We start from the raw sequence: 27,928 nt of genomic DNA, 5'->3' as shown, positions 1-27,928 counted from the left end.
TCTTAGTTCTAATCCTATGTCAATATTTGTTATTGACAAACTCCAAGATATCTGCTGTTATAAAATCTCAGGTGGATCCCTTTTTCATGCCTGCTGACTAACTCCATTCACCATCTGTTATTGTCTGTGATTTTAGCAGAATGAATGGGACACCAGATACCAAAAACCCGCAGGTGAATATTTCTTGTTTGGAGATGTAACTGAAGCCATAATTTGTTCATTGACAAGGCACATAATAAGGCAGGTTATCTGGGCACAAGGCAAGGGAGACATTTTTTTAAGTTACATTCTGCAGTGTGCAGATTTCATGTAATGCATCAGATTTACTGTACTTAAGTATTATTGAATGCGCTCAATAAATGTCCATGAATTCATAAGGTACTGTACTTTCCAACATTTCTTTTTGTACTTTCCATTACTTGCTGGAAATAATACAGAATACAATGGAAAGTTTAGTCCTACTCCAGTCCAACTTTTTGAATCCAAGAAACATTTATTTGACAGACTAATTGTACTAAACACATTATTACAGGTTTGATAATTTGATTTACATACAAAGCCATTCACGGTTTTGCCTTTATTTACAGTTTGTACAGAATTATGCACTAGTAAAGGATTGTCTTCTATAATGTCATTGACTGACATAGGTTATCCATGTCCTCCAATAAATTAGGAAATATAAACAATAAATTAGATAAATATTTGAAAAGTATAATAACTGTGTGGAAAAAGAGTCAAATCATTTAAATTTGTATTACAAATCATTCATAAGATAATTAATGACATGACTCAAAGGCGATTCACACCCCCTGACTAGGTGGCAGTAGCACATGGAGTGAGGATTGTATCTGCTTGCCCCCCCCCCCCCTAGCATTGCTGGTAGAGGGGCGGAATTATAGTTTGCCTTAATAAATACAGAGGTTTCGATTATTTGAACTGTTTGCATATTCAATCCTTACCCACATCACTCACATCCTGACACCCCCACCCCAGAAAAAAAACACACTTATACAAAATTCAATTAGACAGTTTTACTTAAATACACAAAATACAGAATAACATTTTTCAAAGTGCAGTGTGTGATTTTAATGCAACCTCCAAATACAATATTTTGAAAAAAAGTAATAGCTACAAATACAATTGTGTTTCACTTAAAAAGCACATAACTAATACTAAATGTCACAAAGGAGATAAAGCTAAACTCAATTTAAATAAATGCCATGTTTCTCTGTTAGGCTTAATTATTTCTGTGTGCACTTGAAACAGTAAATACAGATCTCAGTGTACATACTACCTATTCATTCTACTTGAATACTCAGGTCTTTTATTTCAAGGATGGATTTAAAATCTGCTGCTGGTTTACACCTTTATCACACTGAAAACCAAAATACATGCTACAGTCAGCACTCACATATCCGACCCTATAACATTAAAGACTTCAGGGACAGTTAAATGAGTGTGACACATGTCTGATTATTTCATGTTGGCCCATTCCAACCCTTGTCTGTTTTTTCAGGGAGCACAAAAAAGATAAAATGTCAAATACATAGCTGAAAGGACTGTTTTAAAATAAGTAGGCTTCCATTTAGATGTACTATATTGGTTTTTGTTAGTACAGGACTATTTTTATCAGAAGTAGTATTTTAATTCAGAACTATTTGATTCTGAAAATATCGCTTGAATATAGCAGTATGCAAAATTCCCCATTAACGACCCAAGAGCAAAATGAAATCAAAACGTTACCCATGCACAGAACTGCGTAAAATGTAAAAGGCAATACAATTAAGCCAAAGATAAAAAAACACACCAGTTTCCAGAATTAAAACAGTATCCAAAGTCAGTATTCAAAATTGTAGAATATAGTGCTCGATAAGGCCCTAATGTCACAGTTCACTTGCAAATGAAAATGCACAAAAGCAACTAAAGACAACAGATTTAAAAAAAAATGTATCACAGGATCTAAAATAGACAGACTGATTTGCCATGTGAGAAAAAAAAAAAGTACATTGAAGAGATGGGCTTTGTATCAGAAAACTGGTGACGGAGTCAGAAATCGCATGTGATGGGTAAGTGCATTAATTTGTTATATATATTTTAGCTCAAACAGCCAGCTTAAAAGAGCACAAATATAAATGGGGATTGATTGTATTCTTAATACAAGGGCGGTAAAACACGACTGACGTGTATCTGCGTAACGGATATCCGAGTGCTCACTGTATCACATCACTTTCTATTATAAACTTCCACATGGTGTTACTGCCTGATAACTTAGTGCTCTCCGACATGAACAGAATTAAGCATGATTCGCATGGGACTAAAAATCGGGTGTCCCGGGAAATTGGTCAAAAGCAGAGGATGTCTAGTAACCTCCCAGACGTGCACTAGTTTTCATCAAGGAAAGTCTGTAAATTCAAAATGTGGCCAGAGAGGGCGCTTCTGTGCTTGATTTGTAAACAAAGAACAGGATGTGAATAACTCGTGCAAGATGGAGTAAGAACAAAGCGTATCAACAGACAGCGCCTTTTCATTTGTACCCTCTTTTCCAAAGGCTGATTTTTAGTCTCATGCGAATCAGGCTTTAAATGTATTTTACTTTACAGTATAGCCTTGCTGATCCAAGAAAACTGAAATACTATTTTTTAACACACTAAAGCCCATGAGACACAGGATGACTCTCAGGCAACTTTTTCTGGCACATTTAAAGCAACTAGTTGTAGGAGGCAATATAATGCAATATCCCTCATGTGATAAGTTCAGTTGACATTATGAAAATATTTTTCATTTGTGCAACTTGATGAAAATTGCTTAACAATGTCACATCAAATAGCTTATTCAACAGTTGCCAGAAAGTTGCATATTATGAAGTGATGATTACCTTGTGGGGTTCAAAAAGAATTCATATGTGTATGGTAATAAAATACCTTGTCAGAGATATCAGATTTGATCTCTGTGCTCACGTGCCTTGGATTTCAGGGAAGTCTTGGAGTGAAGGACCAGGGCTGAACTATCTACTTGAATATCTGCAACAATAATTTCATTATTGAATCAAGTGCTGACTGCAATGCTCATCCTCCTTTTAAATTATCATGTGTCCGATTAAAAGAGCACAGCACATAATTTGACAGTTATTCTTTTCTAATAAATTATATGGTATATACACCAGAAACCCAAGATAGAATTACAAATAGAATAATGTATAGGTCGAATGTATTATCACACAATATGTCTTGAGCTTGTTTTGGGCAATAATGCACGAGTGGCACAGCACTTACATGTAAAACCAATGAGAGACATGTATTATTGTAATATTAACATGTAATATTTTCTGACCCATATGTTATTTGATATATGCTATGTTTCTTAAAGCATACAAAATTTTTTAAAAACAAACTGCTGCCATTCTCATTCTTGCTACAAGCACAGTACAATGGAGAATAAATAATAAATTCAACGAAGACACTGTTCAGTCTTTCCCATTTCTTTTTACTGACAAGATGAAAGATGTCTTTTCCAGGTATCTGGTGAAGTTATCTGGTTTCTCCCACTGAATGCAAATACAATTTTGTGAGGTTTATATAAGCAAGTGATTTTTCCTTCTATTGTCATTTTCTTGGTCTTTGTTTATTTTAACAATTCATTTTAAACGTCAGTATTATACTGCACGTATTATTGCTAAGAATTGGAAATTCCCGTGGCTTTTTTGGAGGGTGGAGTTGGATGATTTCCTCGTCACTCAAGAGCCTCTGCTTTCTGGTGGCCATCAGTCTAAACTGCCTATTTCACAGGGGCATGTGGCTGAGGTAATATCTTACTATATCTATGTTGTTTACTTGCGTAATTTCTCTGTCTTCTGAGGATAAAACTATAAATCTGCAGAGCATTGTTGTTTGCTTTGGTATTGACAGTGTTTTAGTGTTTTCATGTACTGGCGGTAGAGTTTGTTTTAAAAATTAGCAGTTAGAGGTTAGCAGTTTTATCATCAACCTTGTTATACACTGGTCTTGTGCCACCAGGGGGTATAATAAGACTGTAAAACAATGATGTTAATAGGAAGATTACCATTCACCATGTGTTCTATGGTTTTTGTCATCACCTGTTAGAGAGTTGTTTTTTTGGGTGGAAAGGTTTTACACACTTTCAGGACCGGCTCCCCAGCTGCACTATTTGGATGCATCAAGCTCTGGGCAGGCTGTGGGCTATCTTTTCTTACTGGGATTTTACTGGCCCTCTGTTGCAACTCAGACCTATGAAAAAGAATGTAAAATCCAGTGTTAATCCATTGGAGATAACAACCTCCAAGTGTTCTACCAAATTAAAACATATCACACGATTTATGCATAAAAGCAGAATAAAGCCATGCTGTTACAAGTTATAATTGAAACAGCTGGTTATACTTGGGAAAGCAATTATTTTCACACTTTTAGGTTTCCATTGGCTTAGACATTCTTTAGTTTTTGAGAGCACCAGATTCTGGGGGTACAAATACATGTGTATAAAGTCATGTTTTCAGGTTACTGGTAGCTGGTTTCCATGGAGCCTGCTTAGTACATCTTCCATAGTTTATTCTTATCTACACCATCTTGAAAATCAAGTTTGTTTCAATTCCACAAAAGTAGTTTTAGCTTTTGGGAGTAAGAAGCAGTACCATCCAGCCAGGATTTGTATTCTATTAAAAAAACGTAGATGTTGCGTTACCTGTTTTCTCCACGTGCAAGATTCATATCCACCAACACACCAAAACAAAGTGAGGGATTTACCTTGTATAGTCCATTGAAGATCTGAATTTCAGTTTACCTTTCTTCTGAGAATTCTGAGAAATAATAATGACAAAACTTGAAGATGCAATATAGGATAAATAGTTACTTTTAAACTGTTATACGTACTTGCTTGAATTAAAGTACATCCTAAATCAGTGGTGTTCTCCACTCATTTTAAATGATCCGAACACCAGCACATACAACAATTACTCTTTTTTTTATAGCATTAGTTTAATGATATATTTTCCCTCATTAGCCCTTTATCATGAACATAAGTAAAAGCCCAGTCCCAGCAGTTACAGGTTATCATGAATCGAGACGCAGTATTTTCCAAGAAGCTATATGAAGACAACTACCTTTATGAGCTCAGTGACAGCTAGTCAAACATAGGTGAAGTAACCTATTCAACTTGAAGGAGTTAGGAACTTTAGTACATGAGTTGGTTATAATTGCACGCTTAGCACTATGGTTGAGGGCAAGTACTCATTGGTGGGGTTTGTGGTGTTGCTGTGCAATACATGAATGGCTATCTATGTGAAAAAGCACAAATTCCACTTCTTTAATACAAGCATTACTAAAAATGGAAACACTTAAAATATACAGTATAGTAATCCACCAATGTATGCAAGTGGTAGAACAAACCCTTTAAGGAAATGTACCAAGTGGGTTTGTATCATCACAAAGATGCCATTACTTATTAGCCACACTGTATGCAAATGATCTTTGTATGTATTCCTCTTCATTTAAACTAGGTGACTTTATTGAATTACCATTAGAGCTACTGAATATTGAGGTTTGTAGTCTTTTAGTACCTGTACAGCAACACATACGCCTCTTGAAAATTCTGTCATTCGTAAATTTTCCTGCATTCGATTCCTTAACAGAAAGCCACTATTTGGAGAGCCAGCATGCACATTAGGACAGCTGTATCCTATGCAATGAAAGAGAAATGCAAAAACAATTAAATGATACTCATGTGGTAAAAACCTTAGGGGGTGTCAATCTTGAGGAAAAGGATTTTGAATGTAATGTGGCACAAATACATATAAAAAGCAACCCTTCTAGAAACATGTACCATAGCACAAATATAGCTTGTGTTGACATGTCATAATTGGTAGTAGCTCTCAGAAGTAAAATGTTAGGCAAATAAAGGAGTAGGAAAATCTAAATAGATTTGATCATTACTTTGTAGCTGAAAAGCTGATTCAGTACTACTTCCCCTTTAAAAGAATAAACTGTGGAGTTATAGATTGACTGGTTTCCACAGAAGCAGGGAGTCTAATCTTATCTACCTCATAAGCAGTTAGTAGGATCAGAACCAAGACAAATTAAAAACAAATAAAAAGCAGATCACAGCCCTATAAATGTATTCTATTGATTCCCCACTATTAGTCAATTCTAGAGTAACCTGTATCTACCATACACATACTGTATATAGCCAATGTCAGCAGTGTCCCTTGAATTGGTACTTCATTCTCCAACACCACTCCATGTCAATGACAACAGCTCGGATGCTTAGAGATTCCTGGATTTGCTAAGGGCTCACCTACTGCCTAGCTAAGACTGCTTCTGGTTCCAGGGTAGAGGTTAACAGACTTGGTATGTCTGTTTTTCACCCTTAAGGACAATCACCTCCCTCTCTTCATTCTCACGCTATTATCAGCTGAAGCATACACCCGTGTTGTACTGTGCAATATAGAAGCATTACTGAAACACATTTAGCAAGAACTGCGTCCCATTTAAATAGTTTACCACAAGAGAAAAGGCGATTAAAAGGCTTCAATAGCTGAACATTCTGTAGGCCCAGTGTACCAAATTTCTTAATTAAAAATGTGGTTACAAAAAAAAATACTGTTAAGAACCAAGATAATTGAATAGAAAAAAAAAGCAATGAAGGAAAGATGGAAACCCCAAAGATAATCATAACATACCACAAGTTATTTGTAATGATCAATTCATTTCCACACTTTATGAAAGAAATGGAAATGCATTTGTGTTTAAATAGTTAATGCATACCATGCCACTGCAATTCTGTGAAAGTGTGCTATGGAAATAAAAAGCAGTTCTGTATCTGCATGTCAAATTGATGTTTTTATTTCAATATGATCTTCTGTAACTTTGCTCCATGATGCATACTTGAAGTTGACAAGTGGGTTTTGAACAACCCTGTCTTGCCAGTTGCTTCACCGTTGGAATAGTATACAAGTATAATGTAAAACGAATCATACTTCTAATACAAGAAATTACAAGTACAGTACATCCCAGCGAGAAGTTGAGGAAAGCAAGTGGAAAAAACAAGGATTCAAGGTATTCCAAGTTTAACCTTATTTGAGACAAACATTTATTACATGATTATATGTGAGAGCAGAAGAAATAGTATGGCTTTGCTGTGTAGTTTTATAAATGAATTTTGCTACTAAAACTGTTTTGTGAGGTAGCAGGAAGAAAACTTAAAAAAAACAATAAAAACACAGGAACAGCTTAGGAATGAGATATATCAACTAGCAGGGGAAGGGAAAATAAAAGAACACAGCTTGTCCAAATCATACATAGAAAGTTTATTTTACAAAATGGAGACACAGGATTTCATGACTATATTAGACAACTCAGATCTGAAAAGGCAGTTGAACAGTAGGAAAGTGGACAACAATATTAAAACAGCAGTAGTAAATTCTTCTTCTTCTTCTTATTATTATTATTATTATTATTATTATTATTATTATTAATTCAAAAAATTATCAAAACAGCACAATTATCAGGAACTTCAACATTTTTAGTATTATAAACTGTGAAATTGCTTTAGTACCGCTTTCAAGTTTGGGTGGATTCCCGTCACTATATAATTTGTTTATACATTACGGGGGTGGGGGGGGGGTATACTAAACTCATCGTATTCTTCATGTTTTTCAATTGAAAACATACTCATTTGCCATTGCATGCATACCCTTCAGTTCTCTTGAACAGATCATTTCTGGTGACTGCTTCATTGTAATACGAGACTGCTTCAGTGACATGTAAATAAATATTTGACAAACGTTGAAATGTCATGATATTCACCACTAGTAAGAACACTTCATGGCACAAGCCCACAAAATAACATCACAAAAGTTTTAAATATATATCCATAGTTGCCTTACACTAAATGTTTATGCTCAGGATTTAAGCTTTGACGGGAATCTTAAGACACAGATAAAACAAGTTATGGACAACAAAGATCATGCTTTAAAAACCACACATTAGGCTTCTTAAATATATAATTGTGAATTCTCAAAAGACATCTACAACTTGCAATAACCACATTACATTCACGTAACCTTTACAAAATAAACCAATTTATTTTAGTGTTTAAACTCTGCCTTCATTTGTTCCTGGATCTTTGGCAATCCAGAGTGTCTGATCAATCATACTATTGCATTCCTATCTGACAGTCCAGAGGTTAACTTTTTCAAATGAGATCATGGAGTTGCACACTGTACATATTTGGTGTTTGACCATGTTAATGTTGTAGATATCCTGCAAGTGGCTTTTTTTTTATTAAGTCTTCATTTAAGCACAGACACACAACAGTTACTGTAATGTTCTGAGCACTTTTAGCAGTTTATATACTCAGTTATATTACTTACAGTATACTGGTCAGTTGCAGATACTCTTATGAATAGCTACATTTGTGGCTAGTACAGTAGACTCTCTCTATGACCAGCTCCAAATAAAGACCGTTTTACTGTCCTTCTGGTGGTCATAATAGAAGCAATTCCCTTGTATCAGACACGCATTATGCTAAAACGTTTTTATTTCAGTCATTCACTTTCTAAAGCATCTAAAAATCGAACCAAACTCTACTTCATATCAGAAACATTAAATGGCACACCACCTGACACATTTTCTAGAATCAGATTTGCAATGATGAAAGTTTAATACTGGCATAATTTTTTTAACTTTTAATAAACTGTTTGAAAGTTTCATTTGCATGACACTTGTATTTTCTTAAGAGGCTATTTTTACAGAAAGGCATAGTAAAGCTACTGTATACAAAAATGCGGTGTAATAAGACAACTAATAAAATTCTTTAATAAATTACCACCAGAATGTAATCAAAGCTGATGCAGGGCAGACAGAATATAGTAGACTCCCAGCACAGAATAATCGTTTTATAAAGCGAGTAAAAAAATATACAAAATACCAGTAGGAGAAAGGCTGGTGTATAAAATCTGAATAAACAAATGTTATTACAAAACTGACTTGAATTGGTAGCCACTAAAAACAGAACTTCAATAATAAAAATAATAATTTTGAGTACATATTAAACTGTATTATTATGGAGTCCTGGCATCTAGTTTCTAGTTGACTTAGCTATTATTAAGACACATGTGATATTGCAGACAACTGTACAAAAATGTAACATAAAAAAGTGCATAACAAGGCTGCATCAAACCTGCATTTCTTCCAATTTATGTATTGAAGGCGATACTGTTTGAAATACTATAGCCTAGGTTTATTTCTTGCTTTTAAAAATTCTGCAGCACCCATCACATGTAGTATCTCCTTTTAAGGGAAGCAGCACTGTACAGATTACAGCAGTTGCCAGGTTATTGTTTTGTATGTACGCATGCATGCATATTATATATAAAAATTAATTAAAACTGAATTGTCAATGTGACTTCTCAAAATGCCCTGAAAAGTAAAAAAAAATTAAAAAAAATTATATATATATTTTATTAATTTATTTAGTAGTTGGCAGTTGATTTTACCGTTTTTCTCCCAAATTGAAATATCCAATTGTATTTTAGGACAGCTCACCGTCCACGGTCGGCAGTGGAACAGCCTGGACTCGAACCAGCGACCTCCAGGCTATAGGGCGCATCCTGCACTCCACGTGGCGCGCCTTTTAGCGGATGCGCCACTCAGGAGCCCACCCCAATAAAATATTTTAGGGTTTCGTTGAATGACAAGCATGCCACGTAATAAATAAATCCATTTATAAGAATATACAAAAATTCAAGTGAGGTATCCAAAAGTCTGAGAATACTGAACAGTACTATGAATCTGAAACAAAAAAAACAAACAAACAAAAAAAGCTGTTTAGCATTTCAATTGTTCCTTGCAAACTAAGTTAGATTGGCTTTGTCTATCCTGGTTCAAGTGTCCAGTGTAACTTAACTGGTGTGTAAAAAGTGAAAGCATGCAGCCTTCAAAGTAGATGCTCAAGACAACAAAGATGCAAATTATTACTAATAATAAATAAATGGTTTTCCATGAACCAGATGGAGAGCTAGAAAAGAGATGCATTTTTGTGTGAGAAGGGAAATAAACTACAACTGATTGTGGGACAATTTGATAGACAATTAGAATAACCTTACAATTAGCTGTTCAAATGTATTTGAACAAGTCAGATAAAAATGTATTTTATTGATTTCAAATTTGGCATTTATAAAACATTTCTTCATTACCCAGATAGGATGTTTGGCCATCCACTCACCTCCTTGAGTCTGAAGTTAACTCCTTTAATGTTTTTATTGATCTGCTTTTAATATTTACTGGCCCTTCCTCTCTGGTTCCCAACACTATTCCCCAAACCCAGGCTAGTAGTCCTGTCGCTGAGTAAACACATGGATGGCAGGGCAGGATGAAGCAGGGGAGTCAGCCGCTTGCTGAATGCCTTGTTTAGGATATTTGGCTTGGGGATGGTCTGGAGAGAAGGAAGTAGCTTGGAGAGACTGGGAGTCTGCAGAGAATACAGACCTGCCATGCTTAAGGAGGCTGAGACCGAGCAGCTGCCAAGGACGGAAAGCTGCTGGGTGGAGGGGGAGCTCTTGGAAAAAGCCAAGGAGGGAGGCAGAGGATGGGATGGGGAGCACTGGCGGCTGTTGGGGTTGCTTGCAGTGGCTCTTAACATTGACTGGTGGTGCGGACGTCTCTTCTCTTGAACTCTAGACTCTACGCAGAGATATAAAAGACAGAGCAGGGAAAGGGGTAGCAGGTACATCTGAGAATGAATAAGAGCAAGAGAAAAAACATTTTCCAAACTGCAAATTTAAATTATCTAGTTTAGTTGACTATGTACTCAATTTCTTACAGAAGCACACATTGTTGTTAGACCAGTTTGTCTGCATTCCTGAACAATATTTTTAACTTAATTTAAAAAAGGGGACTGGCTTTTTTTCAAATGGTATTTGTTATGCCGATATAATTTTATAATATATTACTATAAAACTGATATTTGCAATATGAGTTTATAACGCAAGAACCATCTTAAAACATCTAAATAGGGAATGGTTTAGGTGGTATTCCATTCCGATCACTGTGTCTCCCATGAGCCAAATGATTTCATGACTCCTGCAATTCCAGCAACCACAGCATTACAAGATAATTCCTCAAAATCCTGAGCATGTCACTTGGACCATGGCATTAATTTTTTTTTAAAATCCAAATTAAGCTTTATCAAATTCAGATGATATGGTCTTAAATAGCTCAGCCAACTAGGTATCAGTACCATAACACAGCAGTTTACTTTAGGTCACCAGTCATGTTGTACACTCAGTAGGGCTTGGAGTTCTCAATTCTTCCTAAAATGTTTTTAAACATCATGTACACATGGAAATGGCATCATCGTTTTTCTTATGGTATGACAGAGGGTTGTGATGTGCTGAAATATTACAATGGCTGTGGCTGTTATGAGGCATGACACTGCAGGCAGAGTGCCTCTTACCCCACACTGTGGTGATATATCACCACATCCTGGACTGCCATAATTTGATTATAAAATTGCATTTATCATCGCTACTTACAAATATACCAATTAGGCACTTCACCCTTGATAATGCTTTTCATTGGGGTGTCCTTCCGCTGTTTTAAAACAGTAATAATTACTATTGATCCTATGTGTATTTAATAGAATTTAATTGTACTGGAGACTATTGGATTGATTATTAAGAACAGCTGCTAAAAACGTGATTGCTTTAATGTTACTGAAAGAGGACGGTGCAGAGGGAGGAGTCAGCTTCCACTTTTTTTGCTTTCCAGTGTTGACAATAGACCTTTTGAATTCGACTGGTTTGCTCTGCCACTGCCAGTAAAGCACATGGGATGAAGTATTTCTTTCATCATGACTCGCTTGCCAGTAGCTTCTCAGGGATGCCTCATTTTTTGTGACCAATTAGGGACATAATTTAGCGGATTTTAAACCCAGCTTTGGCGAGAATATGCACAATACTAATGTCAGATCTTCCTGAATGTATATCTATTTCACAGTCCCACTGATTCGCTTGGCTTTGACATTAGCATCGGCTCCTGCGACCAGGCGATGTTGTCAGAGGCGCTGCTGAGATGTCAGGCATTTGATGTGTATTTTTGTAGTGACAGTACCTGACACAGGGGATTATTTATTTATTTATTTTCTAAATAATTTAGTCGTTGCCAATTAGTTTTTATTATTTTCTCCCCAATTTGAAATTCCCAATTATTCGTAGGCTCAGCTCACCGCTACCACCCCTGCGCTGACTTGGGAGGGGCGAAGATAAACACACGCTGTCCTCCGAAGTGTGTGCCATCAGCCGCCCGCTTCTTTACACTCTGCAGACTCACCGTGCAACCGCCTCAGAGCTACAGCGTCGGAGGACAACGCAGCTCTGGGCAGCTTACAGGCAAGCCCGCAGGCGCCCGGCCAGACTACAGGGGACGCTGCTGCGCGGTGAGCCGAGGACACCCTGGCCGACCTAACCCTCCCTCCCCCCGACGCTCGGCCAATTGCGTGCCGCCCCCTGGGAGCTCCCGTCCACGGTCAGCTGTGGAATAGCCTGGACTCGAACTGGCGACGTCCAGGCTATAGAGCGCATCCTGCACTCTAGCGAGTGCTTTTACTGGATGCGCCACTCTGGAGCCCCCACAGGGGATTATTAAAGTCCTCAAACATCATTCTGTGATTTTCTTTGTTTTAGTAGAGTGTTAAGATTTTTTTTTTTCCGCTGAATGTTAGTGTTTTGTATCATTTTTCAGACTTGTCTGTTTTAATTGAAAACGTGTCAGGTGTAGTACTTCTCCTTGCTGTTTATCCAGCGGATTCATTTTTCATTATCAGTATTTTCTGATGAGGCACCAGCCGTGATGATAGTGACATTTTTCAATGGGTGGAACGATTGACCAACCAGAGAGCAGCATCTCTGCCTGCAGTTTTATATATATATATATATATATATATATATATATATATATATATATTTTATTTATGTATGGATTTTGTTTATAGTAATATCAATACATATTCCAATGATTACAGAATATCTACAACACTTACATATCAAATTGTTCAATGAGTAAACTTTACACAGATGGTTTGGGTAACTGACTTACATTAGAAATGCACTGTACAATACAAATTTAAACTAGGTCACATTACAGTACAAGATAAAAAGTTTATTTTAAATTTTCAGTTTTGACATTTGATAGCTTTAAATTTTTTGTCTTCAATACATTTAGAGGTTATATATTAAGTGAAATCTTAATGCATATTTTGAATAAAAAAAGCTATAAACACATTAATGAAATGTATTACAAAACAATCAGAAAACTCCAAGCCCCAAGAAATAGGTTGTGGGTAATGGCAATGTTTCACACATAGCTCTCATTCACACCTCCCAAGCAGGACCATATATGGCGCAGCAAGCTGCCTGCCTGCTCACAGCACAGCTCATCGGGAAGCTTACCTCTCACTGATCCCAGAGCCCTATGCCCCCCTTTCTGATGGCTCCGATTGATTCCTGCAGGACAGGTAGGCCTTCCCATACCCGGGCTACAGCTGAATGTGAAGCTGGTCAAGGACTTGAGCTGCAGGGAGTTTTGCTGGCTACTGCTGCTCCCACTGGTAATACCATTACTGTTACTCCTGGTCCTGCTGAACGAATTCTCAGAGACTGATGTCATGCCACTGGAAACAAGAAAGCACAGATCACAGAAAACCCATTGAAGGAAGCAGTGATAATACAGTTCAGTCTTAGGATAAAATCTTGCTGGTCTGTTTATTGTTACAGCAGATGTCTCAATTGTCACCACAATTATTTACCTAGATGGTAATGACAAATGGTTTGGGTATTTATAAAATACACACACAAGATTGAGGCATGGTTTATATTTAAAAGAAAAAAAAAAAAGAATCTCCAGTTCTTATCTTCAAATCAACAGTCAAGATACAGAAAAGACGAGGAGTTCAAATATAGCATGATTTGATTAGATAAACCTAAAAAATACAACACATTATTATTTTATATCTACAAATAATGAGCTCGGACATAAAACTTTGATCACATTTATTGAAATAGAAGGATGCAAGGCCAATTTACATTGCTCAGACCGGAAAACTCTGGTGCTTTACTTGATGGATGTTTTATTTCTGCAAATGAGTGTCTGGAACAATCCTTTTCAAATCCACTCCAAAATTAAATCAATGGATATGCTTACTGAGAGCCCTTTGGAGCAGTCTTTGTGACATTTTTCTTTAAGCTGTTTCTCGCATGCTTCAACATCCATGCATGTAAGTTAGGAAGAGAGTTGTGTTCAGACATCACAATGCGAGGCCAGGGGTTGCAGTCAGCCATATCTAGTGCTGCAATAGCAACGGCTCTACCAACCTGCAAAGTACAGCATTTTTGTTTTTTACATAAACACAAAGCATTGTCCCACAATACAACATAGCAGCATAAAATACTTTTCTAGAATTCTGTTATTCTCACTTAATTTGAAGAACAAAAATGTAAACCTTTAACTGGGATGCTATAAAATTATACAACACAGACATTTCAATATGTACTATGAAATATTTCTGTGCACTAAAATAAACACTGTGTCTGGGAAAGGGAACAGTTTTCAATTAAAAGCAACAACAGGTTTGAAAAGGCAATTGTGTTTTTGTAGTATCTTGCTGTGATTATACATACCTGTTCAAACAACTCAGTTGTGTATTTGGGAGGGAAGGCAGCAGGTGGAGGAGGACTTGCTCTCCCGTTATCATGACAAGCAGGTGGGATTGTATTCACAGAGCGGCCTGTATTATAATTGCACTCCAGTGTGTAGCTAGACAGAAAAGGAACACAACATTGTCATTTTAGGAATCATTCCAAATAAAGTGCATGCCAGCCACCAGTTCTCTTGAGTTTGTCTAACGTGAGCTAGAATTACCCTAGTATTTCATACCTGTGGATCACCCCTGTGGCTTTGTGAATGGCTACACGCCCACTTCCTTCTTTTGACTGGCCGTCCCTCTTGTCTTTGGCGTACATGTTCTTCTCAGAGAAATTGCAGGCCGAAAAGTCAAAATTTGTTGAATTCATGGAGATAAGCTTGGGATACAGCATGTTTTCCACCTTTAAAAACAATTAAATAAAGAACAGAAAAATTAGCAAGTTGCAACTTTTCCAAGACCTAATTATCACAAAATGCCCCTCACGTTACCGCAAATGTTTCCCCAGGAAGAACTAGATAAATTGTAAATCTGGTTTCCAAAAAGAGCATCCAAGAAGATCAAAAACAGAAAGTGTTATGGGAGATTCTGTTAATAAAAACAAGGAACAAGGAAATTATATGGTTTGCAGACAGAAAGTTTAATGGAAGGGTGAAAACAGTGAAACATTTTCACTGGACACCTGTAATGGACTGAAAGAATCATGGGAAATCGCTGTTTACTACCTGTATGCATACTATGGAGAATGTGTGTGGTCTGTATCACTGATATGGGAAGAGGTTAAAACAATGTGGCAGTGAAATGGAAAATGTTTACTGGGCAACACAGATATTGGAACTTAATTGAATTTTATTTATATTTATATATATATTATATATATATATATATATATATATATATATATATATATATATATATATATATATATACACACACATACATACATACATACATACATATTATAAAAATAAAATATTAAAAGGCAACCCAGCACAAGTGCTAACCTGCTCGTTTTCATCAGACAAGCTGTTTCCGTACATAAAGCAGCCACGTTTTGATGCATGCCCGTGAAGGTCTACGTAGTAAGCTACTCCACTCTCTCGGGGGAGAACATGTTCAGGTGGGTCAGGAGAGATTCTTGTTTTTATACATTCTTTGTCACTGGGCTCTTCATTACCACTCTTCACTATATTCTCTGTCTTCATGTCGGATTCTCCTTTAATGAGAAGCTCAGAAATCAGCTGCCCGCTGTTCTCTGTCAACACTGGAATTTCTGTTTGGCCAAAGCCCTGGATTGGAGGAATGCAATCTCCTTCACTGTGCCGTTCATTTCTTAGGTTGTTGCTTTTCTCCATTTCGGACAGAGAACCCTCTGAGGAAAAAGGGAAGTTTCTATTGGAATGATCTGACGGTTTTGTGCTTAACAAGTTTGAAGAGAGTGGCGATACAAATGAACTCCCGTCTTGAGAATCAGGTCGAACACAATTGTGCAGGTGGTGGTACATTATGACAGACTTGGCACCATAAATGGAGGGGTGAAGTTCGAAATCGGGATTGAGGTACTGGCGGTTGAGATTCACACCTCTAGAATCAGTTCTGTGAAAAAGAAGGTACATTATAGTTGGTAGTACTCCATGTTTTGATTAGGAAATATTACATTTTTAACCCTTTGCAGTCCATTTATTCAGCACCTGTTAGGCACGTCAGATGCAATTTATTTTCACATGCACAGTTTAAGTCATTTTATTCATAGTCAAACAGGTTTAAAAGGCACTGCCTATCAACAGGACACACAGTACTGCATCTCCAGCCCTGCCCCACTCCTTGGTTTATCACAAATCTCTTCATAGTCATGCATACTGATAAATCATCTCCGGATCACTCGTTTTATCACCAAACTCCTCAATGATGCTATTCAGGTCATTATTTTATTAGTATAACATCTCAAAAAGCTTGGCAAATGTCAGCGATATTCTTTAAGCGCTGGATGCGGAAGCAGCTATCTTGTTTGTTTCTGTCCGTGTTATGTCTGTGGTGAAGGGACTATGCATATTGCTCAGATCTGCCTCCGTTTTCTTACAGCTTCTCCCAGCCATTGAAAGCTTTTGTCGGCTTTTTCCAGAGAAAAAACGACTAGGGACCTGTGCTTGACGTCTTTTTGATGACCGGAAAGGAAAAAATGTAATGTCGGACCTGGTCCGACACAGGACCGCAAAGGATTAATGCTAGGTAAAGTATTAACTTCCCAAGCTTATAGTCAATTGCTCCCAAATGATTTTTTCTAAAACAGGATCTGGATATTGAAACATAAAAGTATTATCCTGGGATACGACTTTAATTATGGTGCCAATATTCTTATCATGGCTTTCCCAAAGAAGAAAAAAGTATGATAACTGTGTGCAATGAGTAATTAGATGCATGTCAAAGCCAACTACGTTCATTACTTTTCCTTTCTCTCCTCACCTGTAGTGCCCTCGTACTACTCCATCAGGATTTAGCATTGGTATCAACTTGAAGACAAACATTTTCCTCAGCATTTTAGCTCGAGGGTCATCTTGCTTCAAAATGAAATTTAGAAATCCACTGAACACAAAACTGGAAGGGGTTTCTCCTGGATGTACCCGACTACTGAGGAAAAACACCTGCAGAAAAAGTCTGAGTCAGCTGTAATTTTATCAAGGCAACATGCAAATGGGGAATGATAATGCAACAAAGTCCTTCAACACATAAACTTGAGATAACTAAATTATCTACAAAGCAAAAGTATGTTTTGCAATTTGGGATTGATTACCAGAAACAACCTTGTATCCTCCTATTCCTGTCATGTAAAACAAAAATACAAGAGAGGTTATGTGGAGTAAAACTTCACACATACCAATGCATTGCTCCAATAGTTGGCAATCCAATACAGCATATGACTAAACAGTGTTTATTTAATTCTCAGGGTTGTGATGAAACACAAACCTCATGACTAAACCATTCTTCTGTAGGTCTTGACTGACATCCACTGTATCATGTGAATACAAACTTTAAAAAACAGTTTGCCTGATTTGCATTTAAAAATTGCTGGATGCCTGTCGGTCAGAAACAGCAACACATACACACACACACATATATATTATATAAATATATATTATATAAATATATATATATATATATACATACACACACACACATATAGTAGTATTGTAGGACTATGTGGGGCTTTTTAAACAGATGTTGTATACTGAACACTATGAAATTATTTACTCTCTTTCCATTGAATCGGTGAGGTCGGGGTGTGCAGTTGTCAGGAAACAGTTTTTCCAACCTTGGTTCCTGTTCTTCCATCATCCCATGGCACGATGTGACCGTAATGAGATCAACACGATGTCCATCTAGTGAGTTGCACAGCAGTTCACGATGGTAATAGATGGAATCTACAGGACTAACAACCACCAGCACACTGTTAGTTATAATACCAACTACCTACCAAGCACACATATATGTGGATAAGTAGTGTATGCCAAGGAAAAACTTACATATTGAGAAATTATAAAGAAAAGAGAGTCTTAACAACTGCTTGTTTGTCAAATACTATTTTGCTATTTTTTTAATTGCACTTGAGCTCCATTAAAGGACTGCAGTAAATTGATGTGCAAAATGTTAAGACAAGTGCATCAAACAGTTTCAAAAAGTTGCTTTTGGAAAGATGGGAATACAATCCAATGGTGTGGTTGGGATTTTGTCATGGTGCTCACAGAACCAATGAATTTTTACATTTGTTTCCACTTAGCATGAAAACAGGAAAGCAGCAGTTCACGTCTTTTGGTTTCAGTGCAAAGTTAAAGCGGTTAGCAAAACGTCAAATAAAGGTGAATACTTACACATAACTATAAAAAAGGGAATGAAAATGAGTTCTAAGCAACTAGCAGAGCAATATTACAAACAATTTCATAGAAGTGGAGGGTGAGAAACAAACCTCACATTAACCGAAGACTTTTGTGCAGAATATACCGCTAAATATACTTGATAATGCAAAACCTAAAAGGGAGGGTTTATAGTTCTGGAGAAGCATGAACCCTGATTTGCAGCTCTTCAGTCGTTCCTCTGCAGTGTTTAACAGTACCTGTCAACAGTGTAAATGCAGAACGATCCTTCTGATCTTTCAATGTACACCTTGTAATACCAACACCACAGCTGTGTTTAAATAGACATCAACACAAAGGATATTGTAAAATTCAATTTACAAATCAGAACATTTAGAAAAAAAAAACTAAAATTGAATTTGTTTAAATTATTTTATTTACTTACATCGGATAAGGTATGGCCTACATTTTAATTAAAAGGTAAGCGTATTCTTGTTACAGCTGTCTTTTAAAAGGTACGGAAAAAAAAAAAACACACACACACACACACACACACACACCCCACAATAACATCTAGGTTTACTTTTGACTAGATGCGTGTGTTAAAAGAAAACATTAAATATAATATAATATTAAATACTACATCATTAAATATACTTAAGTTCAAATTTTTGTAGCCGTGACCATAACGTGAAATTGTCTATTTTTAGCCATCACTCTGCTTGCTTGATATCCCTTATTCTGTTAACTTCTTAGTTGATTTTTTCAAAATTGTACAGCATTTAAAAATGCAGTGAAAAGTCAGGGTGCGAGCATACATATTCATGAACAAACCAGTTAGTATAACACGTTACATAAATCTTTTAAATGTAGCGGTACCGTGCTGGTATTAGCTTTCATTTTCAAAACAGCTCAGTTGTGGTTGTAACCTTATAATTTATAAGGTCTACAATGCAGGATTTAACGATATTGTGGCACACTTTTTTTTTTTTTAAATCACAGTCTTTATACATGTGTATGATTTGTTAGTTACCAAAATGTCAGTCGACAACTGAAGACATAAGGATAATTCCATACCACTTAATTTGCACTGATGAAACAACCTGGTTAGCCGTACTGATGGCATATCAAATGCTTAGGATGACAGATATGGTTGCAACTTAAGGATAAAACAAAATACATTGACAAGGAACTACATTAGTTCCATTACTTTGTTGAGCAGAAGGTGGTGTCAAAAAATACTTTCCGATTTAAATGAAGAAACAAATGGCAAGGAATAAAAAAAATAAAAATAAATAAAATGCATTGTCAACTTTATGTAATGTTTATTTCAGGAACAAACAAAACAACGTTTAACTTGAACTGTTATTTGGCATCCTTTGTTTTCTAGTTAATTTTCTAGGGTAAAGTAAGTCCTACACAATTTATTCTTCACTTCTGGGATATTTTTCTATTTTAACGTGTTACATATTGTAAGGTCTTGCTGTAAAATAAAGGCACACACAGAGACCACACCCCTTGCTGCTATGCTGTCTCTGCCTGCGTTTAGAGCAATATAATGGCTTTTATTACTTTTGAAAAAGGAACTAATATTCGAATATTTAAATTACGAGCGAACATCCAATCATGAAAATCCTGTGTTCGTCCCAGCACTACTTACAATTGTTACAAAACATTTACAGTGCCTTTATTTTTTCACAGCAAGACCTGTAACAAGTCAAATGTTAACTAAACACTTGGTCTCTTCCAGATATGAGAAATCGAGTGATGAAATGACCACAATAAATTCTTCATCTTGTTCTGCCCAAGCTACTTGAAATGTGGGGCCCTGTTCACTAAGCTTGAAGAGATTGTCTACAGATTTTAAACCACAGCTTGGAATCTATCATTCCTGTGAATCTACCCATGCTTTTGTAAAAACATGTGGAGAATGACATAAGCATGACAAAAAATCTAAATGGTATCGTCAATAGTTACAGTGCTAACCCAAATCACTGTAACATTCACTTAAATGAGTGGTTTGAAAAAGCACATTTGGCATGGAATGTCCCAATAAAAATCTAAAAACACACTAAAAGCAGCAAAACTGTACACAGAAAGCTTCAAGATAATACCTGGCTTCTTTACTATACCTGTTAGGTGTTAGGTGATTAGAGTCCACAAACTTCTGGTCTAATTGTACCAACATGTCCTGACACTCGGCATATGAAAACGGGTAGCAGAAAGAAAAGTACGTTGTGGCCCCACGGATCTCCAAAAAGCAGTGATTAAAAGACAGAATAAACTGGTTCTCAACCATCTGTGCAGAAAAAAGAAATAGATGCAATCGTATGAAATAAAACAGAGAGAGTCATGCAACTTTTGATCTGACACTATATGGTAGACCATATAGTAATATTAATTAAACTAGGAACATTATTTTACTACATGTTTCTTTTATTATTACTTAGAAACAAAGACCACAATGAAATACGGAAACAATTTGGACCTAAGTGTTCATTTTAACTGCATACCTCAAATGTGGGTCTATCCTGTATCCGCTCCCATTGTGTCTTCAAAGGAAGTGTCTTCACAAATGGAGTCATTCCCTGGGAGTACAGTTTGCTTTGTTTGTTCATATTCATGACATTGATTTTAATGAGCTTCCCAGGAGCCCCTCCCCGTACACTAAAATAGAACCAGGATCTACAAAATGATAATAAAAATTACAGTAAGTAAAAATATACACACACTCACTGTGTGTGTGTAGTAGGGCAGCAGTGTGGAGAAGTAGCTAGGGCTCTGGACTCTTGACCGGAGGGTCGTAGGTTCAATCCCAGGTAGAGGACACTGCTGCTGTACCCTTGAGCAAGGTACTTTACCTAGATCGCTCCAGTAAAAACCCAACTGTATAAATGGGTAATTGTATGTAAAATAATGTGATATCTTGTAACAATTGTAAGTCGCCCTGGATAAGGGCGTCTGCTAAGAAATAATATATATATTATATATATATATATATATATATATATATATTAGCTCAAAGAGCCAGCTTATATTATATTATATTTATAATATAAGTTCCTTATATTTTTTTTATTATTATTTTTAAACCAAGCATTCCCAGGGGCATCCTGTAAGAGGAATGGTATATCTAATAGAATGACAACATGTCACCGAAACGGTTAATTTTTCGGCGAACACCGCTAATGTAACTTGACTCATACAAAATGTAAAAACAGTTGGGTCTATTCAATTGATCTAAACAGTGGGGATGTAAATGCCACAAAAACAAACTTACATGACCACAATATACAGCCAGTTTTGGAGTGAAAACATGAAGTAGCCTTCTCAAATGGTTTATGAGATATTAGCAGTTGACATAACACTGTTGGTGGCAGATTGACAAGTATAAGCTCCCCTCACAGACATTTTTACACTGATGGGCGTAGACTTGTATCACACTACATTTCCAGAATCAATAGCTTACCTCATCGGTTCTGGGAAGTTACTCAGACAATTAATAATATAAAATGAAACCACATATTTTTGACTGGGGTAATAAATGTAATACTGTGTGCCATTTAAAGTGTACATGAAGGCCTGACGAGGGCCACACCTTTTTCTAGGGCCTAGCCAGTGTACATTTTTAAACATTATTGTGTACCCTCTCAAATACATAATTCACAAAATGCTGCTGCACATTTAAATAACGTGTAATGTAACAAATTAATTAACTAATGATTCTAAAAATTAGTAGAACAGACTTGGGACATTTTTTTTTGTATTCCTGGGAAAATGAAAACATATTAAAACCAAGACTTTAAAATGTTAATGTCTTATCCCCCCCTTTTCATTGTGATAAATCTTCCTTACAATGAAAAGGTTTTTGTCTGTTTTACTGTATGTCACGTGGTCCGATTGCAGCTACAGACAAAAATAATTGACAGACGGCACAGCACAGATAGTGACACCTAGGGACCAGAACGAAACAGCAACTTTTTAATATAAAAAAGGGCATAAGCGATACTGTTTCCAATCAAATACTTCAATTCTTGATTATCATTGTTTTAAAATCACAAAACTTCTAAATGCAAAGAGATGCTCGGATCTTTAATCTTAACATCCTTCCCACCTGTTTCCGTTTTCAAACTGTGTTTCAGCACAGTCCGGTTTAGTCCAAATGTTAAACTCATAATCTGGGGAGGAAAGGGGTCCCCCAAACATCGTTGAAGTTGTGCTCCCATTAACAACTGCTTCCCCATCTGTGTCTGGGTGCTTCACCTGTTCCACTCGTGCCAAATTCCCAGACTCAAATCTGGAACTGAAAATCAAGCCGCCACAACGAATCTCCATTTTTTAGACTGAGCCTGATGAGTTTCCAAATTGTTTTCATTTTTTTCCACTCATTGAGGATGTCAAATGAACCCTGAGATCTGTTAATAAATAATAATAATAATAATAATAATAATAATAATAATAATAATAATAAAATCACCAACAACTACAAGCAATGTCATTTGTAAAGTACAGATTCATGGAATAAAACGGTTATTTTGGTTATATATAAATAAATCAAACCTTGTTAGGTGACCTTGTTCTAGGTCAGTTTATACCTTGTCACAACTACAGTACAATCTTAACAAGCTGAGAAGAATTCCTTTCTACATAAACAGAAGTCATGTCCATTGTTTTTACATATACTACAGGCTTTGTTTTTATAAAAGTATAAGTAAATATTTTAAATATTTAAAACTTTCAAAAGCTTTTCAGTTCAATTTCATGGTTCCACATCACCATATTATAGGTGGAAAACCAAAAACCAAAAAATCTATTTAAATATTACAACACATAGGGCTGTACTAGTCTAAACTTCATTCAATCCATTTGTCAGGAGTAGAGTACAAGCACAGTTCAGTACCTCCTACAGATGTCAAGGAAATCTGTGCTTTCAAGACAACCAACAAATTGGCAAGCTGCTTCACACACTTAACAAAACATGTCTCATTTTGCACCTGAAGCTCTTGCTTGTAAAATCACAACTGCTCATTTCCGAGGAGTAAATCTTGTTTCCATTATGACAATTATATCCATTGTGTGTCCTTTTCCTTCTATTCTAGTAAAGTGTTAAACTATGACAAGGTGGTACAACTGGAGTACTGTTACTGTTTAACAATATACAGTACACATACGTAAATGATAATTTAGTGTTTTATATTTTCCCAGAGCCACATTATATGTAGCAGGAACAAAAAAAAAAAAATACAAAAAACATTAACTTCTACAGGTACTTTTTGGATCTGTGAATACAAATGTACAACGACTGGAAATCTTAAACTGTTGATTCTTTTCAGTGTAATGTGATTACTCAAATGTTCAAATTCTAATACATTTAAAAGGTCTGTATAATTATATATATATATATATATATATATATGGCAGCTGGCTCTTTGAGCTTATATATATATATATATATATGGCAGCTGGCTCTTTGAGCTTATATATATATATATATATATATATATATATATATATATATATATATATATATATATATAATTCAATACGGGGCACAGTATTACTAAATATAAACGCTTTTGAAAACATGAAAACAATACTTTCAACAATTAAGGTTAGGAAATACAGTTTACTTAAAAGCCAGAACGGTATGTATTAAAAACACAGCAGGTCAATCCAATGTAGTGTAAATAATAAACCCAAAGCCACGCTCAATCCTGTTGTTCATAAAGTGTTTTTAGTTGCATCTGCTGTTATTTTTTAAAACATAGATAATATCCTAACAACCAATTGGAGCGTCGTTTTAATTTATTCCCTGATTACCATTTAAACTTAGTTTTGACGCCAACAACAGCTGTTTGTTTTTTGTTTTGTTTTTATCTTACAATCAGTGAAGATTAACAAAACGAAAACACGAAATAATAAAAAAAAAAACATTATGTTAGGTTTCCTTCACTCGGTTAATGTCCTACTCAAGTCGATACAGTATCATTTTTATAACCTGGTCTAAAGATAAATACATTAACATTTCAAATTACTGTACCATTTCGGCACATTCCCATAGTCGCTTTAATTTTCTGCACATGACGCAGATTCATTTTCAAATAAACCTCGTAGAAAACACAATTCAACCCCTGCATCACTTCCTCGCTGCTCTCTAACTAAAAAAAAAAAAAAACCCTGTTTCCATTTGAATTAATTCTACATTTAAAATGTAACTTGCCTGTCGTTTGATATTGCATCCGAAACTGGAAATAAAACGTGCAGTTACACAAAGCAATTAGTGCTATGTTTTGATAACTTGTAACAATTGTGTCGCCCTGGATAAGGGCGTCTGCTAAGAAATAAATAACAATAATAATGTTTTCATAGAACTAAATGTTTTCATTCCGTTTTCTTCCTCCTCCGATTGAGTAGAGCTCTTTAAACCCAAACAAACACAACAACCTATTCGTTTCTGCGGGGAGAAAACAAGCCACACAGTGATTGGCTCAGCAGAAGAAACGTACACACTCTGAGTAATATCAAACCAGATTGGTGACTCTGAAACAGGGGCGTGGGTGTGGTGGCACTGGTTTGTCAGCGTTCTGGTAAATTCATCTTTATTCCAAGTCGTCAACAACCTTTACAATGTTAAAATAATTTTAATTGAAAATACTTTTTGATACAGCGTTCTAAAAATAAATAAACGATTCTTAGATGGCAGTGTTGTTTGACATATTATTGCACATTATACGAATAACATATTTTTGTATTTTCACAGAAAAGTAAATGAAAATGGGAAAATTAGACAAGACAATTTAAACAGGCAGTTTATAAATTTTAAAAAAATACACATATATTGGAGGATGCGGGCATCGATCCCGCTACCTCTCGCATGCTAAGCGAGCGCTCTACCATTTGAGCTAATCCCCCGGAATACAAGCGCTGTCAATATAATCACATAAATAACAACTGTATCTGTAAACTACTCGAAAAACATTTGACGACGATTATGATGTAATACAATTACCAGACATGTTCGGTAATTTCCAGACAAGCAAAATTTAGAATGGGTTATTATATAACGTATACATTTACAACGACATCGTAGCGTTACAGGTAAACATTTATGGAGGATATTCCATGCCAAAATTAAGAATAAATAAATAAATGAATAAATAATGTGCTATTTGGTATTTGTGATGTTATGGTTGATGAAATGTCCCTAGATGAGGATCTCGTTGGAATCAGTAGTATTGTAGCGATCTGTGCATTTGTGTTTATAAACCGTACTCTCTGCTGTCTGTGTCTGTGTTTGCGTACTGTGTGTGTTATTACCATTGGTTGTTATCTCTGCAATCTTATTGGTTGTTGTGTGTCTGTTTGTGCCCATTGGTTCTGTTGTGCGGCTGAGGGCCAATGGGATGTGTCCGGAGCCTTGTTGGCTTTTGCATAATGGGCGGGATAGCCTATAAGGAGGGCTGTAGCTTTGTTCAGTGGTGCTTAACAAGCTGAGACGCGGACCGGTACGGCGATAGAGTCCAAAATAATATACAATGAATTAAATTTAAGGCAGCGTGCCTTCTCCATTTCTTGCATCTGTAGTATTATGTTTAAATCAAAGGATAGGCTAAATTAAAGGGCGGTGACAACGTAATATGAAAACATGTTGCATTTAAAATGGTTGCAAACAGTACCAGCACAACCTCCCTATTCATTACATACATTCAAAGCTTGTATTTTCAGATGAACGCATTTAATATTGTATTAGATAATTTAATTATAAAGAAAATTATGTATTTTACTCTTGTAAGATAATGTTAAATAAAAATAGAAAAAAACTCAAATTAAAAAAATGTCCTTCGAGCCGGAGTCGAACCAGCGACCTAAGGATTACTATGAAACCACTACAGTCCTCCGCTCTACCAACTGAGCTATCGAAGGCTCCGGACTACTTCACGAATTCAAACTATACAACCTTATAATTAGCCAGATAAACGTGATTTCCTAATCTTAAAATTCTAAATAAATACACACATATACATATATGTAATATGCCAAATTTTAATTAAATTCATTCATTATAAATAAATAAATAAATAAATAAATAAATAAATAAATAAATAATCAAAATAAATAAATTCATTTATTTATTTATTCATTTATTTCACAATTTCCACTGCTTTTACATTTCTGCGAACGATTGACAGAAGTGCTTTTGTCAACGTGAAATCTAAAAAGAAAACGAGACGGTGACTTCGAAATGTAAAAAGCAGAAAAGGAAATGCGTTCGCAGAAATATAAAAGCGCAGAGTGAAATATAAAAAGCAAAGTCGAAATTGCGAAATAAATAAATGAATGAATGAATGAATGAATAAATAAATATCGAAATACATAAAGGTGTATATTTACTTATTCATTTTAAATATCCTCCATACCCCATATCATATTGGAACGCGTCCGATTCTCTTTCAAAGTGGGTTTAGTGAGGTCTACACAACTCTTCCGTGTTTTTAGCCAATGGGTACGTTCACGGAGATCATTCTTAGAAAATCATTGGCTAAACTGGTCAGATTCTGCACACAATGATCTCCGTGCATACACCCACTGTCTTTAAATCTTTGCTGTTAATCTTAGATTTTTTTTTTTTTTTTTTTTTTTTTTTTTTTTAACAGTTGCATGTGTAATTTCCATTGGACGTCCACTTCAGTTTTACTTGAATCTGTTCTGTGTTATGTATTGCTCTGATTGTGGATTTGGTGTTCCAGATTTCTTTGATATTGTTTGTTATCATTTCCTTTGTTGTAGTTTGATGGAAATGCTTTTTCTCAAACGTGAATCCTAATCCTTTGATTTGATATCATCAGCTTTGTTACTAAAATATTTTTCTTCAATGGATGTTGGAAATAATTATTACTTTTCTGGCAATTAACTTTGTAATGCAGCTAAGCTACTGTGTAATGGTTTTCAAGCAGAGAATATATTTACAAAATAGTTATATTATATTTTTACAGACAATGTAAAGGTGCCAATACGGTCATGAACAAATATTTGAAATTGATTTTTTTTTTTTTTTAAAGATTGTTTGTTAGACTACTAGAAATTGTGTGTTTTGATCTTTGTCATATTAGTGGCTAGTGTTCACTAAATGCTTGTATTTCACGTTTTCTTAAATTACATTAAGTGCAGGATGCCAATAGTTATGTCTGCAACTGCATCTCATTGTGTGGAAGAACTTACCCAGGACATTACCAAAGCCATCCTTCCCTAACCCTTCAATTCGGTACAAACATCGAAAATCAAAACTCACTTATTTTTACAAATGTATATTCTTACTCTTACCTCTTAACACCGACAGGCCACACTGAAGAATTGACATTGTATTCGAAAAGCAC

At 35.7% G+C, this 27,928-nt stretch overlaps 1 protein-coding gene and 2 non-coding genes across 5 annotated transcripts; all 3 read right to left on the bottom strand.

Annotated features, from left to right (window-relative positions):
- Positions 1 to 990: 990 nt before the first annotated feature.
- On the bottom strand, positions 991 to 25,051 carry LOC117411358 (cytosolic carboxypeptidase-like protein 5). Of its 3 annotated transcripts, XM_059025748.1 has the most exons (16): positions 24,775 to 25,051; positions 22,669 to 22,969; positions 21,068 to 21,239; positions 20,687 to 20,853; positions 17,956 to 18,133; positions 17,170 to 17,348; positions 15,711 to 16,302; positions 14,940 to 15,109; positions 14,684 to 14,819; positions 14,208 to 14,377; positions 13,457 to 13,677; positions 10,497 to 10,691; positions 5,570 to 5,688; positions 4,758 to 4,810; positions 4,094 to 4,244; positions 991 to 3,020 (listed from the first exon to the last, which is right to left on the bottom strand). In XM_059025748.1, exons 2-15 carry the CDS (start codon positions 22,887 to 22,889, stop codon positions 4,097 to 4,099), a joined length of 2,721 nt encoding a protein of 906 aa, XP_058881731.1. In that variant the 5' UTR covers positions 22,890 to 22,969; positions 24,775 to 25,051; the 3' UTR covers positions 991 to 3,020; positions 4,094 to 4,096. The 3 variants fall into 3 exon arrangements, with proteins under 3 accessions (XP_058881731.1, XP_033874628.3, XP_058881732.1); XM_034018737.3 differs by lacking the exons at positions 991 to 3,020; positions 4,094 to 4,244; positions 4,758 to 4,810; positions 5,570 to 5,688 and adding an exon at positions 7,292 to 9,800 and having other exon boundaries at positions 24,775 to 25,050; XM_059025749.1 differs by lacking the exons at positions 991 to 3,020; positions 4,094 to 4,244; positions 4,758 to 4,810; positions 5,570 to 5,688 and having other exon boundaries at positions 10,600 to 10,740; positions 24,775 to 25,050.
- Positions 25,052 to 25,393: 342 nt separating this feature from the next.
- On the bottom strand, positions 25,394 to 25,466 carry trnaa-agc (transfer RNA alanine (anticodon AGC)). The gene has a single exon. It is a non-coding gene; the product is annotated as a tRNA-Ala (tRNA).
- A 925-nt stretch (positions 25,467 to 26,391) lies between these two features.
- Positions 26,392 to 26,477, bottom strand: trnay-gua (transfer RNA tyrosine (anticodon GUA)). Its single transcript is given in 2 exon segments — positions 26,392 to 26,427; positions 26,441 to 26,477. It is a non-coding gene; the product is annotated as a tRNA-Tyr (tRNA).
- Between the last annotated feature and the right edge of the window lie 1,451 nt (positions 26,478 to 27,928).

This window comes from Acipenser ruthenus, chromosome 6 (assembly GCF_902713425.1).
Source record: "Acipenser ruthenus chromosome 6, fAciRut3.2 maternal haplotype, whole genome shotgun sequence".
In the NCBI taxonomy this organism is placed as follows: Eukaryota; Metazoa; Chordata; class Actinopteri; order Acipenseriformes; family Acipenseridae; genus Acipenser; species Acipenser ruthenus.
The sequence above is the reverse complement of the archived record's forward strand: the minus strand, read 5'-3'. Positions and strand labels throughout refer to the sequence as shown.